Raw genomic sequence first — 22,878 nt, 5'->3', positions numbered from 1 at the left:
TAATAAAAGCACTTGAATAGATATATATATTCAATTTATAAAGCCATCCAGTTCCAACATTTCATTCTGAGGCTCAAAATTGAGAACTATAAGTGATAGAAGCAGCAAGCATAGAGTGAAAGTGAGCAGGGATTTGCATGGATCAGCCTGTCTTTGTACAAGTGCAATGCCTTCTTTCTGTGTAGTTTTCGGCGATACATTGTCGAGTTGCAAAGACGGGCATGTCAGGAACCCGAATATGATCCCGGAAAACATAGCCCCGAGATGAGTCCTGCAAGAGTTTGTCATAGTTTGAGGGGAAAATACGATTCAGAAAGTTAATGATTATTTGTGTCAAATACCAGTCATCGATCCGCTCGAAGTTGCTCAGCACAAAGCTAAGGGTTGTCGCGATCACTGCCTTCCCAAGCATGCTCTCGGTGACACTCTCCGGGATGACCGCCTTATTTTGGATTTGATAAACAAACCAAGCTCCGATTATAGCGAAAGTAGGACCCTGCAATCAGAAGTAAATCTTTAATTTCTGCAATATTGATGGAAAAGATTTGATTCATGACGGAGGACTCTTTGACAGTTACCGTCCCGCAAACGGTTAGTTCAGGAGTATGAATAAAGCTCGTCAAATTCCCACAAACACCTCCAAGAACATATATCAGAAAGAAAGTGAGCAGGCCGTAACCTCTGCATACTTGGGGCGCAAATGAGAGAAGCACCCAACAACCAAGACAGACATGCAGGAACCCGGAATGCTGCAAAACAAGATCTATTCAGTAAAATGTGCTATTTGTAATGCTGCAATCAATTAAAAGTTCCATAAAATGCCATTTTAAAGAAACACTGAGTAAATTTTCGATTGTTTACCGAGAACAATTGTGTAAATTTATAATATATGAGAAGACAGAAACACGAACCAAGTTTCAATCTTGTACCAGAAACATTGGTGTAAATAATCTCCACCATTCTCCGTCAAGGATTAGCTTGTTTATCTTCGCGCCGTAAATTAAAGGGAGTGAGAGGTGCTCGATATCTGAATCTCTAATTGGACTTGCAATCTCAAACAAGAACACTCCAATGTTTATAGCAGCTAGTATGCTTCTGCATTTACAAGAAATCCGGTTACTAATCCATGTCACAGTTTAAACATTGATTTATATTGTTCTCGATTTACTTACATTAACCAAAAGTCAGAAGCTTCATCATATGCCGGTAATTCTTGGAAATTCTCATCACTGTCTTTAGTCTCTAAACCAATATAATTCTGTGCTTCCATTTTCATTTTCGCTTCTGCTGCCGAATTCATCAATTTCACTGAATTTCTATCCGATGTTTCTTTGCCAATACCAAGTGAAGTTTTATTTCTTTCCACAGTCTTTCCTGTCAAGAAGGCAATCAAATAATAATGTTAACATCAACAATCAATACCAGATATAAATTACATCACAGTGAATGCCATTTTTCAATAAGCTAATAATCATATAGCTTGAAAAACAAACTGAAGAATCCATAGAGTAGTTAAAAAAGACGCAAAAACTCATCGATTAAGCAATTACCGAACTTCAGTTTTCCGAAATAGTTCTCCAATGAACCTAATCCAGTTACCATCTTCTTCTTCTTCTCACCATTCTCAACCATTACTTTAATATCCTGCACTTCTCCCTTACACACACTTGCCTGATTCTTCGCCGTGTTTCCCTGAAGTTTACCGAAATAAGAATCAAGAACACGAAGTTGTTCCTCATTACTCCCTGATTCTTTCTCAATTCCAACACCATCAACACCATCAAATCTTTCCATTTTCTTAGCATTAAGATAAAACTTATAATTCAATTTCACATGCAACACATTCAATCCTCTGCTAGAAACCAAGAACCTTCTTTTCTCACTTGAAACAACTGAATTTGAACCCAGATAAACTCTAGATATTCTTGGACATATTGAAACCACAGCCATTACAAACCTGCCTACAATATTTCCAAACTTGATAACAGAGACAATTCAACAAACACATTCAAGGCACAAAGAAATCCAGAAAATCAGTAATGAATCCAAATTCAACTCACTTTGGTGCTGTGAATTCAACGGAGGAGGATGATGAGGAGCTTGAATTGAGATTGAAGTTGTGAATTCAATGGAGGAGGTTCCATTAATGAAGTTTGAGATTAATGAATTTGAGCCGTGAGTTTGGATTTTGGACGTGATTAAAGAGATTAGATTTTGTCTGGTTGGGGGTTTGAGATTGCGAATTTAGGAAAGATTCCGACATGAGAATCTAATGTGGGCCCAGGCTTATCCAATCAGAACCAATGGGTTGCCACGCGGAACACATGTGGGTCCCACTTTTAGAGGTTGGGTTTTTGAAGGGTTAACATCAGTTGGGTCCCTGGAAAACTTAGAATTTAGTTTTGACCACACTTATAATTCAATGAACTAGTGTTATTGTTTATTAAATGAAGATAAGCATGTATTATGATTAAAATTATTTTTTTAAGATCATGATTGATGCTTGTCAATTAATATATTTTCTTTAAATATTTATATTATTGGTATAAATGATTGTGTTGTTTTATTTTTATTTTTTTATGAAGTGGACAGTCATAAGCTTTTAACAGTTTTGAAAAAAAATTAAACTCTCAATCTATTAACAATGACAGAGTTAGGATTTTTTTTTTGAAAATGGCCCATATAATAGTCAAATAAAGTCAAATACTAATTTTTTTTTACTATATATGCTAATTTATAAAAAAAAAACTAGAGATTTTATGTTAAGATAATTACATTTAATCAAGAGAAATGATGTTATCTTACATCGTTTTTTTAAGGTTTTAAAGAGAATCATATTCCTCGTATTTTTAGTTTTTTAGAGTTTTTTTATCTATTTAAATATATAATTATTTTTAAAAAAATATATGAACAAGCAACGGTTAAGATTTGAACCTTCAACCTTTGTATTAAGAGGGGAGAAAAATACCAGCTACTCTTTTATAGAAATGGTACTGATAATTAGCTTCATTAAAAAAATAAAAATATTAGCAAAAATAAAACAACAGAATTATTATGAGATTCTTATAAAAAAAAAGGGTAAACAATTATTTTCGCAAAAAAAAAAAAAAAATTGTTCTACAAGCAACATCAAAAATAAATATAAGTAGGGAGTTACAAGACATTCCTAAAAAGCAAGGGGTGAAAAAGCAATTTCATCATCATAAAAATCTCGGACCGAGACCCAAACCGGTTCAATTAATCCAGACTTCAAAAAACACGGATTCAAAATGCCCATCATCTTTACTAATCCCAATGCAAAACCAACGGTCAAGATCTCCAGATCAAACCCCCCAAACACCGTATCAAACGCGTCCTCAGCCATCAGCAAGGACTAATACACGCCAAGGCCCTTCTTCTTCATTCTTTCCCCTTCTCCTCAAAATCCCCAAATTTCTCAAGATTTCTCTTCTCGATCTCTCCCAAATCCCTAGCCTCTTCCCTCCGATCTCCATCCAAATCGAGCCAGAATCGATCCAGAGTTCGATTTCTAGGGTTTTGGATCCGGGAGCGCTGGATTCATTGCGGCGAATCGCGGATTTGTGATCGAGATGTATAGCAATTTCAAGGAGCAAGCGATCGAGTACGTGAAACAAGCCGTGCAGGAGGACAATGCCGGGAACTATGTCAAGGCGTTTCCGTTGTATATGAATGCGTTGGAGTACTTCAAAACGCATCTCAAGTATGAGAAGAACCCTAAGATCAAGGAAGCTATTACCCAGAAGTTTACTGAGTATCTACGCCGCGCGGAGGAGATTCGGGCTGTGTTGGATGATGGAGGGACCGGTCCGGCGGCTAACGGAGATGCGGCTGTTGCGACCAGGCCCAAGACGAAGGCTAAGGGTGGTGAGGGTGGCGATGGTGGAGAGGATCCCGAGCAGGCGAAGCTCCGGGCCGGGCTCACTTCTGCGATTATCTCGGAGAAGCCTGACGTGAAGTGGAGCGATGTTGCGGGGTTGGAAAGCGCCAAGCAGGCTTTGCAGGAGGCTGTTATCTTGCCTGTCAAGTTTCCTCAGTTTTTCACTGGTATGATTTCCTTCTCTTTTTTATATCAGCTGATTTCAATGTAATTTATGGGCAGAGATGAGGTGGTTCTTATATGGAATGTTTGATTTTGTATGCGAAGCGTGGTAATGTGCAGAGAAGTTTATTCATGTTTCACTCTGATTGTGCAAGGCGTTATCTTGTAGAATTTATATCTGGATTTTTGGTCTGTACTGTTTCCAAGATATGACTATTGTGAAAGTTACCGTGGAAGGTAATCTGTTCAGAAGCAGATATGGTTTTTTAACGGATGTTGTCTATAGGTGTTCTTGCATACAAATATCAAGAAATGAGAGCTGGTGAAAGATATGTATTTCATGCTACTGGTTATGATGAAGTCAAATTTGATCGATCATAGAGACAAAATAGAGTTGAGATTGGGATTTCTTCAATGTAGGTAGGTTGGGTGGTTGTGTTTTGTTTATGCAAAGGGATATTAATTTATATTTGATAGGAAGAAAATCATTATGTTGACAAATTTGATTATGAAAATGCGCCAAGAAGCCTATGTGATAAATGGGGAATGGTTAAGTTTGGGTTAATTGCTTCCTGGGTTTCAGTTTTTCTCCCCCATGGTATTTTTGTTATTGGGTGTGAGAAATCTTCTGTATGACCTAGTGCTATCAAAAGGTGATCATTTGTGTTAGGGAGTAGCTTTTGCCATTTAGAGAATGAGAATAGCTTATTTTCAACTTAGTGATTTCAATTGAACTATATGATGATGTTTTGTTTTTAAGACTATTTTTTTCAAGTATTTTACATCAGAATGTAAATATTTGACCTTTAATTTAATGGCTTCCTTCAATCAATTTATGCCTAGTCCTGTGTTGACAATTTAATTAAAACAATGATTTTGATCCTCCCCTTGCATTACACTTGCTCAGCATTATCAATCAAGGGAACTTATCATGCATCTTTTGATAATGGAAATATTCTAGGAAGTATACTGTTCGGTCTCCATTATGTTGCACCTCATGCACATCATTGGAAATCTTAGGGCATGCTTGTTTTGAGCATGTTTTTCATATTCTCATCTTCTATTTTGGTTTCAAGAAGCCATTTATTTAATTTAATTTTTTTGTTTTAAGGAGACATGTTTATTTTGATATGTTTCAGAAATGAGTTTTTAAAAATGAAATAGAAAGCATGTTTGTTGTAAAATTATACAAAATATAATTAAAGATTAATGTTTCACATATATGTATGCATATATGCATGATATATGTTCAAATAAAAACTTGAATCATAACATTATTTATATGCATATTATTTATAAAATAAAGTTGTGTATTCATAAAATAATTGCAATATATATATCTTATGGATTGTTCATGAATGATGTAAATCAAATTTTCTTTTGTGCATATAAACACCTTGAAAAGAGTGTGTGTGTGGGTGCGCATGTTTCTATCCATATTAATGATAGATTTTTACATATTTTTAAAGGCTATGAATATTTGATTATATATCTTTCAATTCAACATAAATAATTTTACCACTCTAATGATTTATTTATTATAAGCTTACTAGTAAATGTTTCTGTCAATTTGACACTCTTGACTTCATGCAAAAATGAAAATATTTTCCCTTAACGGTTTTTGGGAATTCTTTGAAAACAAAACAATGACAGACACGTTTGTAAAAATGTTTTCATAAGAGAGCGTTTTTACTATTTTTTAATCTTTTTACTATTTTTTTAATCTCTTGGAGATAAAAAAAAAACCAAAAAAAAGACTGTTCAACAGGCTCCTATTTTCTTCTTGAGGTTTATGTGTTATTAATGCAACAGTTACCAGCTATTGGTAGTGAATTTTCATTATTTTGCAGTGTTGTTTGTTTTAGAAGTATGCTAAGCTATAGGACAAATTATTACATTTAAGTAGAGGAACAAACAATCTGTTTTGATTTGATTTGATTTGATTTTCTTTGGGAGACTAAAAATATGAGCCAAGTCGTTTCTTAGCAGTCATCCTGACAACTAAGAGTGTGCATTTAGGAAAGCAAAAAATTTTCTTTTGAGCTTTTTTTTTCATTCTGCATCTTTTTATGTGCATTATAGTGATTCAACAAATACCTATTCGACCATTTTTTAGTAAAAGGCTGGGCATCGTAAACCATTTTAGCGGATCTTGAAAGCATCACTTGAAGTATATCCTTCAGGTGCCGTTTTCTTAATTATTATTTTGAATATCCTACAATTTTGTGATTGTTCTACATTATGCTTGCACTTTATATTTCTTTGCTCTGTCTGAATCAGACAGCCTAAGAACTGGCATGCTAAAAATACCTTCCAGTTGTGTTGTCGTGCTTAATATTTTTCTCATAGGTAAGCGGAGGCCCTGGAGGGCATTTCTCTTGTATGGTCCTCCTGGAACTGGAAAATCATATTTGGCCAAGGCTGTTGCAACAGAGGCTGACTCAACCTTTTTTAGGTATTTTTTTTAAAGTAATATATATTCAATGTTCGGTGCCTTATATTTAGTATTCATTCTTTATTTTCCTATGTAAATTGCTTGTACTCTTATTTACTTATGTCTCATCAAAACATTTTTTAGGTCTGTTCGCATCCAAGCTGTTCACTGTCATTTTGCTTATATTTTACCCTTTTTTTGTGTTAAACACTAAAACTCCATGAGAACATTTGTAACATTTGATCTTGTACGATAATAACGTCTGTGCTGATGTTTTTCCCATTTAAATGGGATTGTTCTGTGACATTTATTTATTTATTTATTTATTTATTCTGAAGTAATTTTTTAAAAGAGTTCCTATCTATGAGATAATTATTGATATGGGCACTTCAAACCTTGTATGTATTTTAGTGCATTATAAATCCTCCCCAAATTCTATTGGCTTTTATACTAATATAGACATTCATTCTGATCTGGTTCCTTAACATATGCTGAGTATTCTAATCATGTATGTTGATCTGAAAGACAGGATCTGCGCAAACAAGTAAAATGTAAACTGTGATTTGGCTTATACTGATGGTACTTTTTAAAGGAATTATATCCTAAAAAACTTTAGGTTGTGCTTTCAATTTTGGTTGTATGGGATACATGAATCGAATAGTAATGAAATAGGTATGGATTTGCATGTCTTTATATTTTATCTGTCTATGACCAAGCCAAAAGGTTTCTCGTCTGCTTTTAGTATTTTCTTGCTTTTCCTGAAGGTTGCTGTGCCTTCTTCTTACTTGCATATTGGACTCTGATCAAGCTTGATTTGGCTTTGAGAACAAAGTTGTATATACAACTTCAGACTATTTTTTTTTATCAGGAAACCACATAATCAATTACTGTTCATGTTATTGTGGGATGTGTTCCTGTGGCATAATTTTTTTCCCAGTGAAGTTTGCATGTGTCTCAAGTGCGTATCATCTTTATTTGTTGATATAGTCTCCAACTGTTACAGATTCACACAATATTGTTATATGAACCTGTTGAATTTCATTTCAGATTTTGATGAATTGATATTTTGAAAACTGTAGCATATCTTCCTCAGACTTAGTCTCAAAATGGATGGGTGAAAGTGAAAAGTTAGTTTCAAATCTTTTCCAAATGGCTCGTGAAAATGCCCCTTCTATCATCTTCATTGATGAAATAGATTCATTGTGTGGTCAACGTGGAGAAGGTAATGAAAGTGAAGCATCTAGGAGAATCAAAACAGAACTTCTGGTGCAGATGCAGGTATAGTTTGTCACGTTGTCAGTGCCATTTCTATTTTGCCATAACAACATATTGGCATACATGAATTTTGTTTGTATTTCATGATCAAGTAATAGTTGGATTGGTGATATGAGCATTGCAGGTTTCTTTCAAGCCTGTTTAGGGTTGTCATTGGGCCAGTGAATTCTGCCTGAATAACATTTTGATACAAATTTGTCCATGTATTTTGTTTGGGAAGTAGTTTATGATGGAATTAGATGTTCCATATGAGATATTCTTTGGTTACTATTGGAATGTCTTTCTTGGTTTGCATGGTTTCCAGTTTAGATGTGAAACTTCTGTAGTGGTTGAAGAGTGTTGCTCAGTGGCCAATGGTCTGCTTATCCTTGAAAGCCTATTTCTTACTTATATTCCGCATCTATCTTGTCTTTTGATCTTTTTTTTCTACCAATGATGACAGTAAAGAATGAGATTCTTAGTTTTCGTTTTTATCATTCTTGTGCTGTTAGTAGTTATGTTTCATGTGATCAACCTTATTTTCATGCACTATTATGCCTTCACTCTGCTCATCAATTATGCCTTTTACAAGAACCATATGCAAATGTTATTGATTCAGTGTCTTCCTAAAAATTATGAATTCTCTTTTACTTATCTTGAACAATTTACTTGCAGGGTGTTGGAAACAATGACCAGAAAGTCCTTGTTCTTGCTGCTACAAACACACCTTATGCTCTTGATCAGGTTATATTGTGCTATTGCATTTTCATGAATCTTTTTGCTTTCTCACATTCTCTATTATTTTTAAAATTTTATAATTTTTGAGAGTATGCAGGCCATCCGGAGGCGATTTGATAAGCGCATCTACATTCCTCTACCTGATCTCAAAGCAAGGCAACATATGTTCAAGGTTAACAATCATGTCCCCACATTTTTACCAGGGAAAAGCTCTTCATTGGAGCATCTACCATATGTTTCAATGATTTCTATCTTGTTTATGCTATTGTTGGCCTTTCTTTCAATGATTTCTATCTTGTTTATGCTATTGTTGGCCTTTCTTTCTCTATTTCTTTCTTTCTTTCTTTTTTTGTTTCTTCTTTTTCGCTTTGCTTAAGCATTTACTTCCTATGCTATTACTTGACCTTTCTATCATATGTTTCAATGATTTCTATCTTGTTTAGGCAATTACTTGACATTTCTTTCGTTCTTTCTTTTATTTTTTATTTTTTTGCATTGCTTAAGCACTTTCTAACTTATAGGTTCATCTGGGAGACACTCCCCACAACTTGACTGAAAGTGATTTTGAGCATTTGGCCCGCAGGACGGAGGGGTTCTCCGGCTCAGATATTGCAGTTTGTGTGAGTTGCTATTCCCCTCTGTTGCCCAAATTCTTCTCATCATAGCTTAGTTACTGAATTCCATTTCACACCTACATTTTACACCTACAGGTCAAGGATGTTCTTTTCGAACCAGTTCGTAAAACCCAAGATGCAATGTTCTTCACGAAGACCCCTAATGGTATGTGGATGCCATGCGGACCAAAACAACCCGGAGCTGTTCAGACTACCATGCAAGACCTTGCAGCAAAAGGCCTTGCTGCTCAGGTACATGAAAACCTTTTGCGCAACTCTCTCTCTCTAGTTATTTCCAGGCTTCCCCTTGTTTTTGTCATTGATATGATTGTTGTTATCCATCATTTAATTGTATAATTAGATACTTCCGCCGCCAATCACAAGGACAGATTTCGACAAAGTGCTTGCCCGACAGAGACCAACTGTTAGCAAAGCCGATCTAGAGGTCCACGAGAGATTTACCAAGGAATTCGGAGAAGAAGGCTAATCCAGTGTTGGTCCATGCAGCGTCTTTTGCAGAGTAAAATGTATATTGTAATTATACTGGCCTGCATTATGCTGTTTCTTATGAGTCTCCCACCTCATGTGGAGCATACAAGTAGCCCTTCATTTTGCGCAAACGTTTAACGAATAATTACGTCGACGCTGATCGTTGTTAAGATGTGTGATGTATATGAATGCTGGATAGCTCTCTTGTTATTCCATTTCATATTTGGATTCTATCAGTGAATTTGAAATGGTTTTTCCTTTTTTTATTCAGTTTTTTTTAAAGATTTTAATTATACCTTTTTGAGTGGCAGGCAATGCATCATGTCTGTTAGATTAGATGCTTAAACTAATACCAGGAGAACCTTCTTTGGTTTGTCTGGAAGCATTGCAAGAATTTAAAACGTTGTTTGATGTTTTTGTGTTACTTCCCTTTTCTTTTTCCATTTTATGGAAAATTATTATTTACTGAAGTGTTTTTCCTTTAATTTAGAAAACAATTTGTCTGAAATTTGAAATTAATCTTTAAAATAGAAGTAACAAAATTTGCAGAGTGCTTCCTAGATTAAATATTCCAAATTGTACTTTCTTACCATTAATCAACCAGATATGGATTAAAAAAAAAAGCAATACATGGACCAAAAACAAAAACGGTTTTTTTTTTTTAAATTAAAAAAATTATCAAGAATGTACCACAACAAAGCCTCATAATTATTAATTACATATATATCCGTACAAAAAATTTTAATTTCATTTGAGGACCGTTAAAAGTATAACGATAAAAATTTCAAGAATAAGCAGGGTGTTTTCTGCAAAAGGGTAGCGAAATTCAAATCAATGGCGCCTTGAGTTCCCAAAAATTCATTGGAATGAGCTCTTGCTCACCATCTCTTCAAATCCATGGCTTTCTCCTCCGAGACTTTCCTCTTCTAGTCTCCCTTCAGACCTCCATTGCCGACGCTTGCCGTTCTTGAGAGCCATGGCAGGAGGTTGCCACCAGGTACTCATCCAAAAACCTAACCTTTTTCTCTGTTTCCATGTTCCTCGTTGTGAATCCTCCTTCCATTTTGATGGGATGTTACTGCAGTGCCGGAGGAGGACCAAGGACTTTGCTTTGCATTGCAAGAGGTTCATGATGAAGGACAATTCGTGCTCCATTTTGTTCTGCCATAAATGCCTCCTCACAAGGTCATTCCTTTTCTTCTTCTTGTAGGGTTTCGTTTTCCTTTGTTTCTTTGAATTATTTTATACGTATGATGGATTCATAGGTATGGAGAGAAGGCGGAAGAGGTGGCGGCGTTGGAAGACTGGGCTTGCCCAAAATGCAGGGGTGTTTGCAGTTGTTACATCTGCGTGTAATTTTTCTTCACTTTTTGATTTCCATTTCTTTGTTTTCAGTCATAATCTTAAGTATGTCATATTTTGCTTTTGATTCATATATACATAGGAAGAAGAGGAGCCAACAACCATTAGGAATGGATGCAAATGAATCTCCTAGGGAGGCTTCTGTTTCTATAAATGTTTGTATATTAGCTTATGTGCAAATTTTAGTTTAAGAGAAAAAAAAAAATTGTGCTTTTTTAATGCTTGCTATCGGTGACTGATTTTTCTGGTGGATGTAATTCCAAAGAGAAAGCTTGCTGATGAGAGTGATATTGTGGAGCCTGAGGATATCAAGCTTTCAAAGGCTTGTGATGGAGTCAAAGATGAAAATTTTGCAAAAGAAGAAGAGGAGAAGGTTGAGGGCATTATGTCTAATGGAATAGGCAAAGGAAATGTTGAAAAGGATTCACACCAAGAGGCAATGTTGGTACATGTCGCAATGGAGAAAGATTTGGTCAATAAAAATGGAAGTTCAGATATGATAGAAGACAAATGTAGCACTCAGAGCAATGGTAATCAAAGCCCAGAGAGATCTAGGGACAGAAATGTTCTTCTTCCTCGTGGTACTGCATTAACAATGGTCGCAGGTGTGAAATTGCCACCTGATGACGTTGGACCAGCACTACAGTTTCTGGAGTTCTGCAATGCATTTTCAGAGGTATATATCTTAGTTCCTAAATGGTGTCTTTAGATGGCTATAAATATTGTCATGTTGATGAATATATTAGGAACTTAAAATCATTTAAGGTTAGTTGGCTGCCTCTAAAAAACTATATTCTTCCACAGATTGTTATGGAGTTGGATGCACTGGGTAAGGAAGTATAATCTAGCATTCACTTTTAACTAGCTACTGTTGGCTGTATAATTGAGCATTGAAACAAAAATTTAAGTGGGATGAATCTCTAGGCATTTGGTCACATATGCTAAAATTTTCCTTTGAAATGTATTGACAAGGATAGTGAGTATATTATGTTAGCTTATAGTAGCTCATATTTTTCGCAATCTTTTCAAGTGCTCAAGTGTGTTTTCTTCGGTGAAATTTAACAAGAAGTGACTTGCTTATGTATTCATCACTTATCTGTCAGCTTGTTAGTTCCTTAGCATTATCTGATGTCTGGTTTATGATAATCTTTGCTTCATCTTTAGGTTCTTGGCATTAAAAAAGGTCAGCCTGAAACCGTCCTCCAAGAACTGACAAGAACAAATAAGAAGTCTTTGAAAGTGCATCCATCAATTGTTGGATTACATATAAAATTGTTGTCTTTGATACAGAAGGACCTGGGAGAAGGGTACTTTTTTGGCATCTTTGTTCTTTCTTAACGGTGTATGCCAATAGCTTCATTGCTGGTTAACTAGCTCAATTTTTTGTTGGTTTGTATTAGGTCTTTGCTGAAGTCCAAAATCAGTGCAAGCTCATGGTTAAAAGCTCTTGCAAAATGTATAAATGAGCAATGCCATTTTAAGGGGCTGTCTTCAGAATGTTTTGACAAAGAAGCTTTAAAATATGATACTCTGGATGCATCACAAAAGCTGATAATCTTAAATCTTCTTTGCGACCAGACTCTGGAGACTGCGTAAGTGATTCATCTTAACTTGTGGATGGTGTGTTCTACTGGCTTACAGCTGAAAATTATTCCTTTAGGGACCTAAGGAGCTGGATTGATGAGGAGAATATCAAATTCCATGAAAAGGAGAAGGAGAGTGAAGCAAAAGCTCCAATCCCTAAAATGAAGGTTTACCCTGTGGTGACCTTTTTAATTTATTTTGTTTTATTTTACATCTTGTCAGTAGGCTGAATTCAAATATTGGTGCAGGACTTGAACCAAAAGATGAATGCTAAGGTAGCCAAAGTCATGCTCTGTCTTAAAGAGAGATCGCTAGTTTCCGTTTCCGAGCATGACAATGTCATATCAGAGACGGAGTCTAAGACAAAGAGGCTTCACTCCGAAGTGACAGAAAACATATTAAATAAGAGTATGTTTCTAATTATTTTACAATCAGTTTCCACTTACTGCAAGTAGTATTGCTGATGAATCCCAGAATAATTTCATTTGCATTGTCCAATGATCAGTGGATGTTTAGCAATGCCCATTCTAGTTGAGATCAGATTTGCTATCTTCTGTTTACTGTTACATCTACTATTACATTCAAAGGATATGAAATTTGTCAGAATAAACGCAAACTATGGGTGATGGTTGTGTATTTGTTCTTCCCTTAAGTTGTGATCGCTAATAAGGGACAGTATCATGATGAAGCGAATCATGTCAGGAAGCCAACTAGTCAGTCGGGTTATCATCTTGTGGACACCATGGAATAGTGTTTTTCTAATATAATGAACTGCTGTGGAAAATTAAGAACATGTAAACCAGAGGGATACATAAAAATTACATAACCAGTAGTTATGCATTAGTCATACTGTATTAAATTAATAGTCATGTTGGACTTCTTTTGGTTCCTAGTGAAATTTGTTGGTTTAAAGTTATGGAGAGTATTCAGTTGTTTTATTTTTTACATCTTAACAAATGCAACTTTGACACATCTATGTTTCCCTTCTCATTATATGACTTGAGGCTTTTTTTTTTCATATCTAACAATTACAATAGAGAAGCAAAGAATTGATGCTGTTCGAACTGAGCCGATATTGCTAGAAGGAAATGGGGAAGTATATTGGAGATTAGGAGGGTGCGGTAACTCACAAATTATGCTTCAAGGTTTGGCTGCTCCATGTACTTCACTTCCATCTGAACAATTTCAAATTACAGTTTCTCTTCATTTTTCAGAAATCAGGAGTTGGGACTTGCTTACAAACAGAGATAGGTGGTTCTTATATGATAATGACAGTGAACAAATTATTCAGAAATACATTACCTCATTACTGAGGTAAATTTACTTTCAAATGTGTCAACTGTGAATTTTATTTATTTATTTTCATAATGCTAATTAGAATTATTCATTTGTCAGGATGAAATTGTTTGAAGAGTTTCCAAGGGACTAGATGCTTGAACTTTGGATCACAAGCTCCTAAACATTTATGCATTACTGCCACGAGATGCATCGGTTTGATCTATACTATGGCTTTTATATTTGCCAATTTGGCTTTTTGCTTTTTGAGGAGCCAAATGAACTCAATTTAGCAAGTCAATTACATAATCAATTTGAATATTCCTTCTTGCAAGATAATCTATCAAATTGAAAACAATAGTTTTCTTTCCTTTATTGCATCTGTTTGGTGTTATCTTCAATGTTACATTGCATGTCCTGAGATTATTCTCTTAACAACTAGGCCTGCAGAATAAATCCATAACTTACATTTGATAAGATGCTTAGAGATTCTCTTGGAGTTGGTTTGGAATCTGAATGCCAGTAGGTCAAGGACAACTATGTTAGAATCTTCAGCAGATATGCTTCTCCATTAGCATTTGCATTACTGTCCTTAGTTGACGGGTTTATCAATAATTTTCTTTTTTCAGCCATTAACGATGACAACCTAACCCTTGACCTAACTTGTAATTGGATAAAGAAATTCCATGTAAGATAATCTTGTTATAGTATTGTTGGATAAGAATATCTGGTATCAATGCCCGAAAATATTACATTATTCATATAGATAAGCTTGAGTTGGTGAATACTTTATTAGATGAAAACTAGCAAAAGCAAAGTCTATGTTTACATTTCATCTCAAACAATAATAATTTAGTGGCAAACATTCTATGATTTCGGTTCATCGGCCGGAGAAACTGTTGTCATTTGAGAGGAAGATGAAGTTGTGCCATTAAGTGTTGTGGACGCGAATTCTATCGGTTGTACCCAAATGCCGCTGACAACCATGAAATGCGGTGTTTGCGCACTGCTGTTACCACTAATCGGTACTGCAGGAGCCGACCTTTTTGTGTGCAATCGATATTTCTGAAATCATTGACTCTAGTCATTCAATTTAATTCTAAAATAAATCATCGAAAAACAGCATCCAAGGATAAGCAACTTTTTGTCGGTACAAATTAGCATCCAATGAAGAACAAAGCAAAGCAATAATGGACACACAAAAACCAAACTTTGGTTGATAGTTTTGATCAATAATGACTTAGAATTTAGAACACACCTGTAAGTGGCTCTTTACTTCATCATTTGTGAGTCCATCCACCTTCATAATTTCTCTAATCTGCTTAGGCGTTGCCACTAGAATCAATAATGAAAACAAACTTTAATATCACGTTCAGATAATATATATGTTTAGTTTGCATCTAACATATAACACTCACCATGAGATCCCCCGAGCTGTTCGAGAGCATGCAAGAACTTCCGATGCAGCTCCGGGGACCAACTTCTCCTCGCCTTCCTCTGTGTCGGAGATTGCCCACCTTCTTTTTTCTCTAACTCCAACTCCGGCTCTGGCTCTTGGCTCCACAACTGCACCGACCGAAGCCAATCCGGCTTCTCCTCCATTGTCGTCTCATGACATCTCTGCCGATCCTCTCCATCAAAAGAACTCAAGCTCGGCTTCAACGGTATAAACTCCTCCAACACCGGTGTCGGCAACACCTCCCCGGACTTTACCGGGCAATCTTCTCCATTTTTTATACTCTCAATTGCTGCTCATCATCCAGAACAACTTCAGAAACTTAAAAACCAATATATATATTTATATATATAAAAATAAATCTATGCATGCATACCTTGAGTTACAAGTTGGACACAAAGAGGAAGTTCTCTATGGAATACTTCCATCTTGCGTCTTTCTTCTTCTAGAGCTTCTATGTATTCCATTGTGCTCTTGGTCTTCTCTTCCTCTAAAGGAACCATTTCTTTTTTTGAGTCTATTTCTTGGATTCTAATAAGAGTTATATATAGTGTATATTTATAAACATATGACAGAGGGAGAGGGAGAAAGATATTTGTATGTATGTATATAAAGAAAGGAAGAGAAGGGTGGTTTAAACTTTAAAGGTATAAGAGAATCCGGTTTGGGACGTGGAGTTCCCGGAGAATCTTATCGTCTGAATATTCTCTTTGGATTCCAATCTATTAGAAGCTTCTCTAAGTAAATATTTAAAAATATTTTTTTTTTCTTAAAAATAATGTATACAAATTAATGTGCAATAGCTGACCACCGGTTTTTTTTTTTTTTGCCTAGAATGTTCATATTATGTCTAGAAGCTTAGTTTGAAACTTAGCTCACGAATGGTAAGTGCATTGATATGTTATGTGAAAAGATTCATTTCATATTTTTGCATGTCGTGATTTGTCTATATTTTATATAAAAAAAATATATAATTAATTATGTAATTTAAAATTAGTATGTTTGCAATCTATTTTTATGAAAAATTAATTTTAAAATATTTCATGTGATGATACTCGTAATATTAATGCATAATAAAAAAGAAATATTCTGAGCATAAAAATTTAAATGTAAAATGATAATTTGGATGTCTTCTCTCAATTCATTTTTCACATTAATGAATATTAAATTAATCAGTATAAAAGAAAACATCTAGAATATGTGATTAATAGATCATCATTAACATCAATAAACATTTATAATTATTAAAACTTAGTTTTGTTTAAGCCTCAATTAGAAACCATTTAATCACAAAAATAGTGGTTTTGTTTTACAATAACAAGGTTTGATTTGGGCCGGAATCTTCTTCTTCTTCTCTGAAGATTCCATTCCTTTTTCGGCACCCAATAATTACACTTAAAATCTCACCCTTTACCCTCTTGTCTACATATCATTGGTTCTCATTGCTCATTGGGTCCCACTTGTTATTCTTTAAAGAGATGAGTCAGAGTTAGGGTCACTGTTTTGAGTTGAGCTTATTACTTAGTTGGTGATTAACCTTTAGAGACATTGAAAGGGTGTCATTAGATTGATATTAAGGCTGAGTTTATGGTGCAAAGTGGCTAAGTCTTACCATTAATGTATTATTTTAGTTTAATTTATAGTTTGGATTAGTTTATTTAATTTTCAAATATATTTAATTAAATGATCAATAAATAAATAATAACTTGAGTTTAGAATTATGTGGTGATTGTGGGTCTAAAACAGCTCATCCACTGCAAGAGTGGAATATTCCAAATGGAATTGATCTTGATTATATGACATGGGATGTAGTAATATTTTTATGATTTTTCCAATGAAGTTGAATTATTTATATTATCTAAATTTGGGTTTATAAACAATTATATATATATATATATATATATATGGTAAATATACGAGAAGTGCTCCCTATTTAAAGAAGGTCGGGGACATGCACAGACGTAGAGCCCAACAATAAACTCAACAAGTATTTATACTCTCACTTTAGGAGGATATTAGAGTTTGATTCTGTACTTTTCTCGAAACAAATAGCCATTGATATAAAATAAATTATTTCTTGTGAAGACAAAAAAATTATGTAAATAATCTAATTTTAAGAACTGATTTGATGGTAGAATCAATAGTTTATTTTTTTCTTAGTGTGTGCTTTATTGAATAATTTAGGATATTGGAAAGAAGTGAATTATGAGTTTAACATGGTGTATAAACATTTATTTAAAAAAGTGTAAAATGAATCATGTATACCCTTTTTATGATATATAAAACAATTTTTATATCTCTAATCAAGATTAATATTATCAATTATTTTAAACTTTATTAAAAACAAAGAATAGTATATCACACACCATTCATACCACAAGAAAGTAAGATCAACACAGAGTTTAATTAAAATAAATCATTCTCACTTATGTCAAGCTAAAGATATAAGATATATATAATATAAACACATAGTAATATAATCACAACATATTCATATTTTGTTATTAAAAAAAAAAAACTTTTGCAAATTACATACATAAACAGACAAACAACTCAATTCACAACCACAACAACATTTTAAATAGTTTAAAAACACTTAGAACTCTACTTCAAAGGATAAGTACCTTGATGAACTTCATCATTAGCTTCTTGAGAAGTTGAATCCTCTTTTAAATTTTTCTCTAACTCCTTCTCTTCTTCTTTTCCTTCAACTTCTTTTTCACTACTAAACTTCCTTTCTTTTTCACTGTTTTCTAACTCCCTCTTCTTCTTCTTCTCTTCATCACTAACCAAGGTTTGAACTTGTTCTTGAGCTTCTTTTCCACTGTTCTCCTTTCCACTGCTCTCCTTTTTTGGTTCTTTCAAAGAATTTGTAGGGATTAAATCTCTTCTATTTTGAGGCTCTCTCTTTGGTTTTCCAAAAATACCACACAACCATACTTCCTTCATACACATGATCACACCTTACTATCTCTTGCTTTCTCTACCTCTCTCTCTTTATAAGCTCTATATCTTAGAGTTTAGTGTTTATAAAACATAATATGAATAATTAACCTGCACTAATGCTTGTTCTTTTTTACCTGTTTAGTAAAAAGTAAAAAAAATAAAATAAAATGAAATGTTTATTTTGACCTTTTAACTAATAGTATTAATTGTAAGATAAATGTTTTTAAATGACCGACTAGGTAGACTTGATTATGGCTCGATTTGATCCGTCAGACTGAATCATAACCGTATACTATTTAAACCGAACCCAAATTATTTTTCTCTTCAAAATTAAAATTTTAAATTGAAACTTTATGGTTTTAATTAAGGTTTTGTATGTTAGATTAAAAATCGAATCACTGGTTCTACTTAATTCTAAATGTTTAGGACCGAATTAAAATTGGAACCACCTTAAAATTAGAACCTTAAAGCTAATGTTTAATTTTGGTTCAAAAATTTTAAAATCAAAACTGTCAATTAGAAGCTAGAACCGAATCGGAAACTAAAACTATGGTCAAGTCTATGGGTGGATAAGGAGTGACCAATCATAGAATGATAAGATGTTATGCTGGTTAAGTTCATGAGAAAAGAGGATTCCTTTCTCTTGTTTTGTGTCTATGAGAGCACAGTGTTATTCTTTCTTATATGTTGCTTTACAGCATTCCAAAGATGCTTGATTTTAGATAAGTGTTTGGCATCTTTAAAATTCTAAATAATTTGTCATGAACAATGATTTGAGTGATAGATTAGATCTAAGCATCAGCTTTTTAGTATTCTTAGGTGTTAAGTTTAGTGGTAGAATCTTTGAGCATTGTGCTCTTTATATTGTTGCTGCTGTTGTTGTTGTCTTATAAAGGGCTTTTTATGAATCAATTGCGTAAGAACTCCAAAATTCATGTAAAGTGAGAGTATAGATATATTAAGATATTAATTCGTTATTTTTATATGCCCTTAACTTCTTAACTTCTCTTAAATAGAGACATTTATCATCTATTTATAAAAAAAAAATGTGAAATTTAAAAAGTCTATTATGGTGATAGAGGTATTATGAGTTGTATAGTTAAAAAAATTTATTTTTTTACAAATTTTTCATTAAAATTGAAAAATAAAAAATATATGGCATTTTTTATAAATATGAAATAAAATAAAAGACCAAAAGCTTAAATCTTTTGATGCAATTGAGTTTATTATATAATTTTAATTTTTTATATTAAATATTAGTTTGTTCTCACTCAACAAAAATCTTGAATCTGCCTCTAATTATGTGATTCCCATATATAAAACTGCTTTATTGTTTTATATTTAAAAATTTAATTGACCTTTTAGTAACACCAAAATTCTTTAAGGATTTTCACATGGCATTTTATAGGAAAATCTTATTGGAAAGTGTTTGATAACTCTTTTTTGAGTTATTATAATTCTTATATGGAACATATAAGGATGGGTTAATTTTTCAGTAGGTCTAACTATAATTCATTTTAGTAATTAAACTTCAATTTACATTGATCACCCGTCTTTAATTTTATTTCACCTGGAGTTCATCAAGAGGGATTTAAAAATCAAATTGCTAACATGGCTGCAGAAAAATCTTTCTCAGCCCCTGTTGACATGTAATCCAACATCTTTGGCCTATCCACATCACCCAACTTGTCCATGTCAGTCAAATATTGCCACATCAGTAGCCATAAATTGATATATCTATCTGAGGCCTCATCTATAGCTAGAGAGTGAATGATGTGGCTGCTAATATGGCGATAGCTATAAAAAAAAATTGATATATCTACATTCCACGCCAGCTAGAGAGTGGAAAATTTGGCTATTGACATAGCGTCAAACTATAAAAAATGATATATCTAACCATATGCCATGTCAACTATGGATGACGTAATTACTGACATGGCAGCAGTAACAATAACAATAGCAACAACAACAATAATAATAATTAATATATATAGCTAGATTTCACATCAGCTTGAGAGGATGGATGATGACAGTAGATGACATGGCTGCTGATGTGGCAACATCCACAAAAATTGATATATAGTCACATGCCACTTCAGCTATGGATGATGTGGTTGTTGACGTGGCGACAAAAATAGTAATTGCTATATCTATCAGATGCCACATCAGCTACGGATGATGTAATTGCTGATGTGGCAACATATAGCTGACGTGAACAAGCCAAAGAGTATGGATGGCGTGTCAACAAGGGTTGACAAGAATTTTTTTGGTGGCCACGTCAGCAATTTGATTTTTGAATCCCTCAAATGACCTCCTAATGGAACAAAATTAAAGATGAATAACCATTTTAATACAAATTGAAATTTGATTAATTGAATGAAACAATACTATAGTTTAGAGATTTACTAAAAAAATTAACCGTAATATAATAAAACATAAGAGTTTTTTTTGTTAATATATATATATTTTTTATCTTTTATATATCGTTGTTTTGGGAGCATGGGTTATTTGTATAGATAAGAATTCGAATTATAAATCATTTGATGAGATGACTCATACCTCTATCAATTGAACCAACCAAGATTGGGAAAATATTTCTTTCTTCATGATATGTGTAGACTATTAGGGGAGAGCATCGGTGGGTTTAGTAACCAAACCGAACTGAATTATTGGCTAACCTAACCAAAATATATTAAAAAATGAGAATCGAACCGAACCAAATAAAGGTAAAAACCGAAATTAACCAAACCAAAATTTTTCGGTTCGGTTAAATTATTAACTAAATTTGTTATTTAATCCAAATTATATAAAAAAAGTTTTTAAATGATTTGTAGGGCAATTAATTGAACTATTAATTCATAATTATTTTTAATTCATCATTCTATCATTTTAGACTGATTATAACTTATTAAATAATGGGTTTATAAATTAATCATATATAACTTATATATATATATATATATATATATATATATATATATATATATATATATATATATAACATAACTCTGTACAGTTTTGGTTAACTCTGTACAGTTTTGGTTAAACCAAATTTTTTTACAAGATAACCAAACCGAACCGAATACGAAATTATCAATAGAATTGTTACCAAATCAAACAAAAAAAAAAATTCAATATTGAACCAAACTGAATAAGAAGTTTGGTATTCGGTTTTTCCGAATAATGCTCACTCCTGTGTGTAGCTCACCTTCGTACTATATTTAGCTATTATATTCTATGTGGCATTATAATATTAGTAGTAATCATATTTAAATTTATTTATTTTTTAGAAGTATTTGTTGAAAAGTTTTACTTTTGTTTTAAAATTGATATGCTTGTTTTTCATATATTATTTTGAAGAATTAAATATGTTTTTTTGAAATAGATTTTAAAAATATTTTAAAAAGTCATTTCAAGCATAGTTTTTTATTGCCACTTTTTTTATTAAAATAATTTTTCACGTTGGAGTTTTTTTTTGACCAAACATGATTCGGCATGATTAAAATTTGTAAAAGTTTTTTGAATCATTGTCACTTCTTACCCAAAAAAAAAAAAAAATTCTTATGGAATGAATTGCTTGTATCCAAACCAACCCAAAATTTATGACTTAAAATAATACATAATTATATATATATAAGATGGTGAATAATACATAATTATATATATAAGATGGTGAATAATACATAATTATATATTTATATATATGTAAGATGGCGAGTTTTTAAAATCTTACTTATATAATATTATTTATCAATACTATATATTAGGTGTCCATACTATTTGTTGGTTCTATAATATGAATCACCTGTAAGAGGAATAGTATTTTCTCCCTCTAATATTGTATAGTAAGAAAATTTATTTTTAGGAATGTATTTTTGAATATATGTTTTTTTTAAAAAAACTATTGAGATTTATTGTGGTTATGCATAAACAATGGCTTTAGTTGACTTGAAAAAATAAAGTATTTGATTTATAATTTGTGAGATTCACTTAGATGATTATAATAATAATAATTATAACTATTAATAAATGTGGTAATCACACAATGATATATGTACAATTGGGAATTAAATATCTATTCCGTACATTCTCACTTATTGACATAAGGTTTGGATTACAAACCTGTATATAACTAGAGAAATATTATGATCACTGTGTCCAGTAGTTTTTTAACTTCAATAATGAAATAACACAGTTATAAAAATTCATAATAAATTATAAATTATAATTATAATCTCATTATATATATATACCATAAAATAAAATCAAGTAAAAATTTAAAAAATATACCATGCTTAATTATTTATATTTAATTCCCAGTGTATTTTTAAAATAGTGTTTCTAAATAAACAATTAGATGGACTTTCATACATCTAGAAATTTATTTATAGAAGTAAATAACTAAATAAGAATTTTATATAGAGGGTACATACATAATTATCCAATTTTACAAATATTTCAATTAATAAACCTTTTGATGTAATAATTTTTTTTTTAAAAAAAAAATATTTATTACCTAGAATCACCATCCACCGCCCAATTGCATCAAGATTAGTGCGAAAGCTAATGAACAAAATACAAAACCCATCTCTCATATCCACCATTCATCATACCTCGAGATACTCACTCTGATCAAAAACCATCTTCTCTCTTTCCCAAACCCTAA

At 32.8% G+C, this 22,878-nt stretch overlaps 4 protein-coding genes across 5 annotated transcripts; 2 read left to right on the top strand and 2 right to left on the bottom strand.

Annotated features, from left to right (window-relative positions):
- Positions 1 to 5: 5 nt before the first annotated feature.
- LOC120280301 (RHOMBOID-like protein 9, chloroplastic) lies at positions 6 to 2,210 on the bottom strand. The gene is made up of 7 exons (XM_039287076.1): positions 2,061 to 2,210; positions 1,551 to 1,961; positions 1,173 to 1,374; positions 930 to 1,095; positions 579 to 749; positions 342 to 496; positions 6 to 271 (listed from the first exon to the last, which is right to left on the bottom strand). Exons 2-7 carry the CDS (start codon positions 1,948 to 1,950, stop codon positions 31 to 33), a joined length of 1,335 nt encoding a protein of 444 aa, XP_039143010.1. The 5' UTR covers positions 1,951 to 1,961; positions 2,061 to 2,210; the 3' UTR covers positions 6 to 30.
- A 1,162-nt stretch (positions 2,211 to 3,372) lies between these two features.
- Positions 3,373 to 9,820, top strand: LOC120280298 (protein SUPPRESSOR OF K(+) TRANSPORT GROWTH DEFECT 1). Of its 2 annotated transcripts, XM_039287073.1 has the most exons (8): positions 3,380 to 4,065; positions 6,410 to 6,515; positions 7,574 to 7,772; positions 8,424 to 8,492; positions 8,584 to 8,658; positions 9,008 to 9,106; positions 9,197 to 9,352; positions 9,462 to 9,820. In XM_039287073.1, the coding sequence occupies exons 1-8, from the start codon at positions 3,591 to 3,593 to the stop codon at positions 9,585 to 9,587; spliced, it is 1,305 nt and encodes a 434-aa protein (XP_039143007.1). In that variant the 5' UTR covers positions 3,380 to 3,590; the 3' UTR covers positions 9,588 to 9,820. The 2 variants fall into 2 exon arrangements, with proteins under 2 accessions (XP_039143008.1, XP_039143007.1); XM_039287074.1 differs by lacking the exons at positions 8,424 to 8,492; positions 8,584 to 8,658; positions 9,008 to 9,106; positions 9,197 to 9,352; positions 9,462 to 9,820 and having other exon boundaries at positions 3,373 to 4,065; positions 6,410 to 6,513; positions 7,571 to 7,701.
- Positions 9,821 to 10,444: 624 nt separating this feature from the next.
- Positions 10,445 to 14,136, top strand: LOC120280291. Its single transcript, XM_039287066.1, has 12 exons — positions 10,445 to 10,586; positions 10,674 to 10,774; positions 10,855 to 10,941; positions 11,034 to 11,106; positions 11,217 to 11,627; positions 12,116 to 12,258; positions 12,352 to 12,543; positions 12,612 to 12,702; positions 12,784 to 12,943; positions 13,573 to 13,680; positions 13,750 to 13,849; positions 13,931 to 14,136. Exons 1-12 carry the CDS (start codon positions 10,566 to 10,568, stop codon positions 13,962 to 13,964), a joined length of 1,521 nt encoding a protein of 506 aa, XP_039143000.1. The 5' UTR covers positions 10,445 to 10,565; the 3' UTR covers positions 13,965 to 14,136.
- A 437-nt stretch (positions 14,137 to 14,573) lies between these two features.
- Positions 14,574 to 15,774, bottom strand: LOC120281003 (transcription factor HHO3-like). Its single transcript, XM_039287959.1, has 4 exons — positions 15,643 to 15,774; positions 15,229 to 15,558; positions 15,069 to 15,145; positions 14,574 to 14,875 (listed from the first exon to the last, which is right to left on the bottom strand). Exons 1-4 carry the CDS (start codon positions 15,767 to 15,769, stop codon positions 14,678 to 14,680), a joined length of 732 nt encoding a protein of 243 aa, XP_039143893.1. The 5' UTR covers positions 15,770 to 15,774; the 3' UTR covers positions 14,574 to 14,677.
- Positions 15,775 to 22,878: the final 7,104 nt, after the last annotated feature.

Source organism: Dioscorea cayenensis, chromosome 17, assembly GCF_009730915.1.
Source record: "Dioscorea cayenensis subsp. rotundata cultivar TDr96_F1 chromosome 17, TDr96_F1_v2_PseudoChromosome.rev07_lg8_w22 25.fasta, whole genome shotgun sequence".
NCBI classification, from domain to species: Eukaryota; Viridiplantae; Streptophyta; class Magnoliopsida; order Dioscoreales; family Dioscoreaceae; genus Dioscorea; species Dioscorea cayenensis.
The sequence above is the reverse complement of the archived record's forward strand: the minus strand, read 5'-3'. Positions and strand labels throughout refer to the sequence as shown.